Source organism: Phaseolus vulgaris, chromosome 9 (assembly GCF_000499845.2).
Source record: "Phaseolus vulgaris cultivar G19833 chromosome 9, P. vulgaris v2.0, whole genome shotgun sequence".
In the NCBI taxonomy this organism is placed as follows: Eukaryota; Viridiplantae; Streptophyta; class Magnoliopsida; order Fabales; family Fabaceae; genus Phaseolus; species Phaseolus vulgaris.
Window position 1 is genome coordinate 25580399 of NC_023751.2, and position 11152 is coordinate 25591550.

The following is an 11152-nucleotide window of genomic DNA, read 5'->3' on the forward strand; positions in this document are numbered from 1 at the left end:
TCTATCTTGATCCCTGACTAGGACCACATATTAAAAATAGACAAGAATCTCATTAGGGAGGATATTTGTGTAAGTTATTTATTTAAATGTTATTAAATAATTTGTCTATTGAATTTATATTTTAATAATTTAATTATTATAATTTGTAAACAAATTTTGAGTTTGAGATTTTGAATTTGTTTCAAAGCAAAATATTATCTTCAATAATTACAAAAGAGGCAATTCAAGATAAATCTGACAACCCATTACCTTTTTTTTAAAATATAAGGGCAAGTGTCTCGTGAAAAATATTCTATAAGACAATTTTAATAAAAAATTTAAAATTTATAACATTATTACTTAAAATTAACCATTTGAGTTTATACGAATGACCGGATAGGAAGTATAATAAAAAAGATAAAAATAGTAATGATTTATATAGTTATTTCATTTACAGGTTCAAATCTAAAGTATAAATAGTTATTTCATTCAGTGGCATAATTTGTATGTTTTGTTCCTTACACTTAGAAAATATTCTTTCTAATCCTTATATTTGCAATTTTAACTCGTGTTAGTTTCAACAAATACATTTCTAATTCGTTTGAATCCATACCATATCAGAGAACAGATACTAAAACAGATTTAAACGTCTATAAGCAGATTAGTATGAGTAATTTTAAATATAGGGACTAAATGAAAAACTGTTTGTGCATGCATAATTAAATAAAAATAATTTTAAAAATAAAACTGTATATGACACAAATTTCTGCAGCCCACGTTGGTTCGATATTATTTTACTGGAAATTTCGTTTTTTTTATGCGTGTTTTTGTTATGATACATTTCTCCATGCTAATCATTTGTGAAATTCTATAAATTCTGAACCCTGGTTATGGAGGATGCATACACACCTTAGCATACTAAATCCAAGTGACTCTAGAAGACATGGCTCTTCAAGTTGAACCATCATCCTCACTTTTAAAGCAATTACCAACCCCTTCCATAGCCATTTTGATCTTCTTCTTAAGCCTCCTTTTTGTGCTTAGTTACAAAAGAAGAAAGAACAAGTTGAATTTGCCTCCTTCCCCACCAAAACTACCCATAATTGGAAACCTTCATCAACTAGGCACTCTCCCACACCGCTCCTTCCAAGCACTCTCTCGCAAGTACGGCCCTCTGTTCTTGCTGCAATTAGGCCAAACTCCAACTCTTCTGGTTTCATCAGTTGATTTGGCCAAAGAAGTATTCAAAACCCACGATGTCGCTTTCTCCGATAAGTCTCAGACCACAGCCATGAAAATCATCATGTATGGATGCACGGACGTGGCTTTTACACACTACGGAGAAGAGTGGAGACAAAAGAGGAAGATATGTGTTCTTGATCTTCTAAGCGTAAAAAGGGTGCGATCCTTTCAGTCCATTCGAGAAGAAGAAGTTTCAGGGATGCTTGGTGCCATACGTGAAGCATGCAGCGAAAGTAAAGGGTCTTCTTGCGTCAACCTGAGTCAGATTCTGATTGAAACCTCGAACAACATAGTATCTAGATGTGTTCTTGGAAAAAGGTATGACAACCCAGATGGTGGAATCAGCTTTGGAGAGCTAGGAAGGAAGATGATGAAACACTTAGCCACTTTCACTGTGGGAGATTTCTTTCCTTTGTTAGGTTGGATTGACGTTCTTACTGGCCAAATACCAGAATTTAAGGCCACTTTCAGGGCATTAGATTCTTTCTTTGATCAGTTAATTGCTGAACGCACGAGAATAGTGAAGAGGGACGGTTACCAACCTCATAATAAAGACTTCCTGGAGACACTCCTTCAAATTCAAGATGGTGCAGGAAAGCAATATTTTCAGCTTACACATGATGACGTCAAGGCAATTCTGATGGTACATATGCTTATTTTCTGCTCTGACATGCTAAGAAAAGGTAGCATAGAGCATCTTCAAATGATGCAATCACGTCACCTAAGATTAAAATATTTCAAAATTTTCTCTTTTTAATGATACAACCTTAATGGATATTCCCACCCACCATCAATTCTTATAAATAATTGCTCTAACAGTAAAATATAATATGCTTAAAATTTATGTTTAAGAATCCATAAACACCTCTACTTAAGGGAAATTTCCATTTTGATAATTTCAGAATATATTTGCTGGAGGAAGTGACACTACTTCAACACTTCTGGAATGGGCATTTGCGGCGCTCTTGAATAGTCCTGATGCCATGAAGAGAGTTCAAGAAGAAGTAAGAAGGGTTGTTGGGTATAAATTAAAAGTGGATGAAAATGATTTAAATCAAATGAATTATCTGAAATGTGTAGTGAAAGAAACTCTGAGACTATATCCACCTGCTCCTCTTTTGACACCCCGAGAAACTTCATCTGATGTAAAAGTGAAAGGCTTTGATATTCCATCCAAAACAAGAGTGTATGTGAATGCATGGGCGATTCAGAGGGACCCTGAAATTTGGACCAGGGCCGAAGAGTTCCTTCCCGAGAGATTTGAAGATCAGCCAGAAGTTGATTTTAAAGGAAATGATTTGCAGTTTATTCCCTTTGGTTCTGGGAGAAGAGGGTGTATTGGAATTTCATTTGCACTTGCTTCCACTGAGTATATGCTTGCTAATCTCCTCTACTGGTTTGATTGGAAAATTCCTGAGACTGGTAAACCAATGCAAGATGTAGACATGAGTGAGGTATGGGGACTCACAGTCATCAAGAGAGTACCACTTCATCTTCAACCTCAACTACACTCATTTGGATATGAACCTTGACATCCATCCTGTGGATTTCTTGGTGTCTTGAATTAATGGTATTTCACTTCGTTTTCTTTTCTATTGTCATTATAAGTTTTTTTTTTCCTTTTTTTTGTTTCGAGTAATGTAATTTGACAAATAAGAAAATAAATAAGTGTAGGCATGACAACAAGTTTAAGGTCAATGTCTTATGTGTATGATATAAATAAAATAAAAATATGAATAATAATGCAGGTGTGTTTGGGTCTCTTTTTGTTGAAGCTGTGATACCGTTTATTAGATTTTGAGAAATGATTTTGTTTCTTGGTATTTTTGGTACCAAAATAAGGTGATGCATAGAGAAGTACTCAAAACATGTTTTCTGTGCTTGACTTAGTTTTTTTTTTCAAAGATATTTTACTGTATAAACATTTGTATTATACTCTTAATATAAATGTTTTTCATGCATAAGAAATAAGAAATTATAAACTTTAAAATAGATAAAATTAGTGAATGAATCAAATCTAATAAATACTATTTTTGTTGGTTATTTATTAAGTACTCTAATATATTTATTCTCTTTTAATCTATTCATTTCATGTTTCCTAAACTTTCTACACAAAGCAAAGTTGTTGTTGTTAGTGTGGTCAACTTTCTTTATTATAGTGGTGATCTATGGATTGCTATGATTTGTCCAAATTTGAGGACTTTAATGTTCAACTCTTCCTTATGAAAGGTCTTCTCAAAGACCAATGAGATGGTTTACAATATGTGTAAACTATTTATGTACATCTACAATTGTCTCTTCGTGTTACAATAATTCTAAAGAGTTCATACTCGTATGAGTGTGTGTTTTTTGGCTCATTATTTTTTGTTTCAAACTAGTCAACCCGTGCTTTTTCAATAAGTTAATTATCTGATATGCTTAGGCATAAAAAACCATTAACAATTACATCCCAAATATCCCGATCAATTGATTATATAAAAATTTTCATTAACTTTCTAGAATTGATAAACATAATGTCATTTTTGTGTAGACATTTTCAAAAGGATTGTCTGAAATGTAAGGCTTGGTTCGAAAAGAAAGGAATGTTTAATACTTATTATGTATGTTTTGAATCAAACTTAACTAAAGTTCCACATAATTCTTGGTGAATTGATTCTGGATGCACAACTCATGGTTCTAATATGATGTAGGGATTCCTTTCAACCCGAACCATAAAACCAAATGAAAAGTTTGTCTTTATGGGGAATAGAGTAAAGGTTCCCATGGAAGCTGTTGGGACTTATCGTTTAATCCTTGACATTGGATTTTATTTAGACTTGATGGATACTTTTTATGTACCTAGTATCTCTAGGAATTTAGTTTCTTTGTCTAAACTTGATGTTGTTGGATACTATTTTAAATTTGGGAATGGTTGTTTCAATTTGTATAAGACTACTTGTTTGATTGGATTTGGTACTCTTTATGATGGTTTATATAAATTGAATCTTGATAATTTATATACTGAAACTCTTATGATCTCACATCATAATGTTGGCATTAAACATAGTTTAGTGGATGAATGTCCTGCTTTCTTGTGGCATAAACGTTTGGGACATATTTCCAAAGAAATGATGCAAAGATTAGTAAAGAATGAAATACTTCCAAATTTAAATTTTACTGATCTGAATGTATGTGTGGATTGTACTAAAGGCAAACAAACAAAACATACAAAGAAGGGATCCATAAGAAGCACTCACCTTATTGAAATTATACACATTAATATGTGAGGACCTTTTGATGTAAATTCTTTCAATAAAGAAATCTATTTTATCACCTTTATTGATGTTTGTCATGTTATGGTTATGTTTATTTACTGCATGAAAAATCTCAAACAGTGAATGCCTTGGAAGTTAATATAAATGAAGTGGAAAGATTATTAGACATAAAGGTGAAAGTTGTCAGGTCAAATAGAGGTGGTGAGTATTATGGAAAGTATGATGAAATTGGACAACACCCTGGTTCATTTGCTAAGTTTCTTGAAAAATGTGGTATTTGTGCTCAATACACAATGTCAGGTACACCACAACAAAATGGTGTGTCAGAAAGGCGTAATTGAACCTTAATAGATATAGTTAGGAATTTGTTAAGTAATTCATCTTTACTTGTATCATTATGGATGTATGCTTTAAAAACTGTCATGTATTGGTTGAATAGAGTTCCTAGTAAGGTAGTTCAAAAGACACCTTTTGAATTGTGGACAGGTAAGGAACCCAGTTTGAGACATTTGCATGTTTGGGGATGTCAGACAAAAATTAGAATATACCATCCGCAAAAAAAAAAAAAAAATTGGATGCAAGAACAATCAGTGGACATTTCATTGGTTATCAACAAATTCAAAAGGGTATATGTTTTACTGTCCTACCCATGGTATAAGAATTGTTGAAACTGGAAATGCACGGTTTATTGAAAATGGTGAAACTAGTGTGAGTGAAGCTTCACAAAATGTGGAGATTAAGGAAGTTAGAGTACAAGTTCCTTTAACTAGTATCTCTAATTCAAGTTCTTGTTCCTAATGCAGTTGAACCACTTAGCGATGAAGAAGAACAACAAATTAATGATCATGGGTTTAACAATGAACTTGTAGTAGAACAACCACGAGAAATAGTATTAAGAAGATCTCAAAGAGAAATAAAGTTTGCTATTTCGAATGATTATGTGGTTTATCTACAAGAGTCAGAAAATGACTTAGGCATTGATAATGACCTAGTTTCATTTTCAGAAGCAATCAATGGTGATAATTCTGATAAGTGGTTAGATGCCATGAAAGATGAGCTTAAATCATTGGCACACAATGATGTATGGGACCTTATGGAATTTCCATAAGTATGTAAAAGAGTTGCGAGTAAATGGGTATTTAAGACTAAACATGACTCTCATGCCAATATCGAACGTTATAAGGCCCGACTTATTGTCAAAGGTTTTACTCAAAAGGATGACATTGATTATAAGGAAACATTTTCACCTATTTCTAAGAAAGATTCCTTAAGAATTATCATGGCATTAGTAGTTCATTATGATCTTAAGTTGCATCAGATGGATGTTAAAACTGCCTTTTTGAATGGGAATTTAGAAGAGGGTGTTTATATGGATCAACCAATAGGGTTCATTGAAGAAGAAAAGGAACACATGGTGTATAAACTTAAGAAATCAATATACGGGCTTATATAGACTTTCAGACAATGGTATCTTAAGTTTAATGATACTATTGTGTCCTTTGGATTTAAGGAGACATTATTGATCAGTTTATATATCTGAATGTTAGTGGGAGCAAGTTTATAATTTTGATTCTTTATGTTGATGATATCTTGCTTGTAACTAATGATTGTGGTCTATTAAGCGAGAGTATAAGAAGTTTCTCTCTAATAATTTTGAAATGAAAGATATGGGTGAGGCATACTATGTGATAGGAATAGAAATATTTTGTGATAAATCACAAGGACTGTTAGGCTTGTCTTAAACATATATTAATAAAGTTTTAGAGAGATTCAGAGTGGATAAATGGTCAACATCTCTTGTTCGAATACAAAAAGGAGACAAATTTAGTCTCATGCAATGTCCAAAGAATGATTTCAAACGGAAACAAATGGAGAATATCTCTTATGCATATGTTGTTGGAAGTTTGATGTATGCTCAAACATGTACAAGACTAGATATTAGCTTTGCAGTTGGTATGCTTGGTAGATACCAAAGTGATCTAGGATTGGATCATTGAAAAAATGCAAAGAAAGTTTTAATATACTTACAAGGGACAAAGAATCATATGCTTATGTATAGGAAATCTGATCATCTTGAGGTGATTGGATATACAAATTCAAATTTCGTTGGTTGTATGGATACAAGAAAATTCACATTTGGTTATGTGTATCTTTAAGCCGGAGGAGCGATTTCATGGAAAAGTGCGAAGTAGTAAGTCATTGTTGCATGCATCATGGAGGCTGAATTTGTGGCATGCTTTGAAGTCACAATTCAGACTAATTGGTTGCAGAATTTTATTTCAGGACATGGAATTGCTGATAGTATTACCAAGCCGCTGAGAATTTATTGTGATAATTCTAAAATTGTCTTCTTTTCTAAATATGACAAGTATTCGAAAGGTGTTAAACATATAGAGTTGAAATACTTTGTTGTTAAAGAGGAAGTTCATAAACATAGAGTATCAATAGAACATATTAGCACTGATCTTATGACTACTAACCCTTTAACAAAAGGGTTATCGTCCAAAACATTTATTGGTCATGTTGAGAATATGGCCATTATGTCTACTAGTGAATGATGAATGTTGTTATTAATGCTTATTTGACACTATGGACACTCTCATCTCATTGATATATGAAAGTTTCTGAAATCTATGTGTTCTACTTTATGTATATGCAAGCAAATTATGGTGTGGAAAACAAATTATGTTATTGTTGATGAAAATGACATTATGTTTGAACCCATTATGGAATTTTCATTATAAAGTCTTATTATAAAATACATGGAAGGAAATGTGTTGATTAAATGACATGTAACCGCCATGACTTTTATTATTTTTGTATCTTTTATTTTGATTGATGATAGAACCAATTTACGTAAGGTCTTTCAATGCGCATTATGATTTATGTAATTATTAAATTATGAAAGTATTATAGTTCATATGAGTCAAGTGGGGGAATGTTAGAAAATTATGTAAATTAATTTTATAATGTGACTTCTGAAATAGATTTTGGACTTTGGGTTTGAATATGATTTAATAAAATAAAAGGCCCATTTGTTAATGTGGGAAGTTATATATATATATATATATATATATATATATATATATATTATGATACCTAATGAAAATCTAATCTGATGAAGATTGAGAAATAATAGAAACGGGTTATATCTCTACAAATGAGGTTGTCTCACTGGTTAACCATCAAGAAAGAACGTGAGAAAAGAAAGGAATTGTAAGAGATAGATTGAGAAAAGATAAAAAGAAATTGCTCACATAGGGACTTTCATGGATCAAGGTAAGTGTCAATCTCTATTATAATTTATGTATGAAATGTGAGAATCATAGTTTTTAAGATCTTAAGATGATGATGTGCATTATTTTTCATTATTGTACGTTTTGATTTTACATATGATACTACATACTTAGCTGCTAAGTTCCACCATGGAATGTCATCCCTCACTCAACCCTCCTTGTTAGCTTCTATTACATTGACCAGTTGATTGAGAATGAATGACTTTGTTAGCAAGTTCAAGAATCAAATGAAAAAGTTGACGTAACTAAAATAGCTAACTAAACACATCAAAGGACTAAACAGTTGGAGTACATCGTTATGTTGATACAATAACTGACTATAATGACGGACAACTTGGTAACAGTTCAATAAGTTCTAGTCAAATCCACCACCAGTATGTTGAAGATTTTGATGACCAATCCTTTACTTGAAATTCATCCACATTGTAAGCTTAATTATTTCATATTTCTTTTTCATGTACTAAAACTTGTATTTATTCTAATTTTTTCCATTGTATTTATTTTGATAGTTTTCCATTGCATTTATTCTAATTGTTTCATTATTTTACAATTACTTTCAAGTCATTATTCAATCTCCTCACTATGTGTAATGAGACACTTTTTTTTGGTAATCTTGTAATTATGTTATTTTTAATTTTAAAACATTATTTGAACCTATTTCTCATGTTATAATTGAATTTAAAATATAATTCATATTGGATATTGGATAGGTTTAAAATCGGATTTAAAATGCTTTTAAATGTAAATTTATTTCTTTATCATTTATAGCATCCTTCTAATCGATGTTTTATATTTTTTTTTTCTTCCACTTAGCATACTAGACCCACTCTAAAATCAAATTGCTTTCTTTTAATAATGTGGAATACACTCGTCTAAACCTTTTACTTTTTTTAATATTTATACTGAAATAAAAATTAATTTTTAGAAATAAAAAATAATTAGTTGTTATAGTGACTAAATTAGAGACTATTTTAGAGATTAAAAAAAATGTTTCTAAATTAATTTTTATTATTGTTAAATAGTTTTTAAATTGATGTCTAATTAGTAACCAAAGTTTTTCTACCAAATTTAGAATCTAAATAATAAGTAGCAAAAACTTTGATCGTTAATTAGACACTAATTTAAAAACCATCTAATAATAATATAAACTAATTTAGAAACTAAAATTTTTTTAGTCTCTATAATAATTTTTAATTTAGTCACTGTAACAACTAATTTTTTTTTAGTGTTAGTATTTACTTAACCTATTCTAACTATATTTTTATGTGTGAACTGATCAACGTAAATCTTTTAATTTATTTTATATTTTATTTAGTTAGCATTGATTTAGCTGCTAACTATATTATTAAATATTGATCATCGATTTTGAGTTTGTTTGGCCAACGCCACTTATAATTCACAAGGAGACACAAAATTCAATAGCTTCCAACCACACAATGTGAATTTTTTAATCAACGCAAGGCAACGCTTTAGCATTGGTTTACTTTTGGTTTGTATCCGTTTTTAACCAACACTAAAATGTAATATTCTTATACTTAACAATTGTTTCCTGCTTTCAAAATAATAATAATAATAATAATAATAATAATAATAATAATAATATCAATCACAAAAGAAAAAAAAATATCTTAAACAATTATTTCTAAAATTTGAAAGAATATAATTATTTCCATAATAAAGACTAAGAAAATAAAATATTGTGTTCATATATAAGAATAGCCTAATATTATTATTTTAAATAAATATTATAAAAAAATAGAATATTTATAAGAAAATAAAAAAGATAAATGATACGTTAACACATTATATGTCGCCTTACCCTTGATTATTTTAAAACTATATAGTAACTTTGATGGAGTTTTAAAAGATACATAAAACTAAAACAAATATTTATCAGCATTCATATAATTATTTACCTTAATTTCATAAGACTAACCATCTTAGATAAATTTAAGGTTGGTTTTAATTTCAACTAGCTAATTTTCTTCCTCTTCGTTTGAAGGATTTTAATTTGTGTCCTTAAAAAAAGAGAATATGATGAACACATGGACCCTTTAAAGATGATAAGGGGAATAAAAGAGAGGTGGATGAAATCTCCTTATTTGAATTATAACTATTATTACAATAATAAAAGAAGATTTTAACGAGGTTATTTGGTGAAGGTTAATATAACCTTAGAAATTGATTTAATTAATGAAAAAAAAATTTAACCTTCGTTAAGTTTCAAAGTTTATTTAAAAATCTTCTTATTTGAATTAGAACTATTATCAATAAAGAAGGTTTTAATGGAGGTTATTTAGCGGAGGTTAATATAATTTTAAGAATTGATTTAATTAATGAAGGTTTTTTTTAACATTCATTAAGTTTCAAATGTTATTTAAAAATCTTAGCAAAATAATGGAGGTTCTTTAAACTTTTGTTAAATTTCAAAGATTTATTCTACAACCTTAGCAAAATAACGGAAGTTTTTTAATCTGCGTTAAATTCCAAAGGTTTTTCTGAAACCTCGGCAAAATAATGAAATTTTTTTAACCTTCGTTAAATTCCAAATATTTATTGTAGAACCTCAATAAAACATTCTAGATTTTTCAATAAATAATTAAAAACTACATAGTTTTAATATATTTTATAACTAAATTCTCTAAAATTTTGAAAGTGTAACTTTACATTACAAATAAGTTTCTAAAGTTTCAAAAATTTATTTTAAAAACTTAGCAAAATAACATTGGATAATAAGTATATCAACAACTAATATTGGATAATAAGTATTTCAACAGTATTTGCATATTTTTTATGATTGATGGTAGTTGGATTATATAATTTATAGTTTTTTTTTGTTACGAGTTCATACTTCAAAAAAACTTGACTTGTTTTGTTTTAGTTTTTGATGTACGTATATTTTAGTTTTAGTTATAATTGTTAATATTTAATTTTCATAATTTTGAAATATTTTAAATTAAGGTCTTTATTTTAAAATGCATCTAATAATTAATTCATTGTGAAAGTGAGAAGTTATAAAGTTAATTCCTCCTCGCAATATGTTTTTGCAATCTTTAGCCAAGAACACACATGGCTTTGAAGCCCACATATGATATATAATGCAATTATTTAGTATATATAAAACAATGATAAACACCAGTTGTTGTCGAGTTAGGTAACAATGGTTTGTGACCCAAGTTGGGACAGTAAGGTGATGGAATAAGCAATATTGGAGTAAGAAGAAGACAATGTCTTATTTAGTGTCTCTTCTCCTTAGATAATAGACATATAAGTGTCCTTGTTAGGACTGTCATTGAGCCTGTGCCAGAGAATAGTGTGTCTACGGTGGAATAGAGAAATCGGAAGGATCATTAAAGATGGTAGAAAACAGGGTTGAAGGTT

At 29.7% G+C, this 11152-nt stretch overlaps 2 protein-coding genes across 2 annotated transcripts; both read left to right on the plus strand.

The window, feature by feature from the left end:
- The first annotated feature begins 828 nt into the window (after positions 1–828).
- Positions 829–2881, plus strand: LOC137822875 (cytochrome P450 71A1-like). Its single transcript, XM_068627890.1, has 2 exons — positions 829–1864; positions 2124–2881. The coding sequence occupies exons 1-2, from the start codon at positions 923–925 to the stop codon at positions 2751–2753; spliced, it is 1572 nt and encodes a 523-aa protein (XP_068483991.1). The 5' UTR covers positions 829–922; the 3' UTR covers positions 2754–2881.
- A 1078-nt stretch (positions 2882–3959) lies between these two features.
- On the plus strand, positions 3960–5928 carry LOC137822329 (uncharacterized). Its single transcript, XM_068627214.1, has 4 exons — positions 3960–4401; positions 4596–4775; positions 5279–5556; positions 5659–5928. Exons 1-4 carry the CDS (start codon positions 3960–3962, stop codon positions 5926–5928), a joined length of 1170 nt encoding a protein of 389 aa, XP_068483315.1.
- The last annotated feature ends 5224 nt before the right edge of the window (positions 5929–11152 follow it).

Coding starts and splice junctions, on each gene's coding strand:
- LOC137822875 (XM_068627890.1), top strand. CDS start 923: ATGGCTCTTCAAGTTGAACCATCATCCTCACTTTTAAAGCAATTACCA. Junction 1,865..2,123: donor ACGTCAAGGCAATTCTGATG/GTACATATGCTT, acceptor TGATAATTTCAG/AATATATTTGCTGGAGGAAG.
- LOC137822329 (XM_068627214.1), top strand. CDS start 3,960: ATGGGGAATAGAGTAAAGGTTCCCATGGAAGCTGTTGGGACTTATCGT. Junction 4,776..5,278: donor TGCTCAATACACAATGTCAG/GTACACCACAAC, acceptor TTCCTAATGCAG/TTGAACCACTTAGCGATGAA. Junction 5,557..5,658: donor AATCATTGGCACACAATGAT/GTATGGGACCTT, acceptor GAACGTTATAAG/GCCCGACTTATTGTCAAAGG.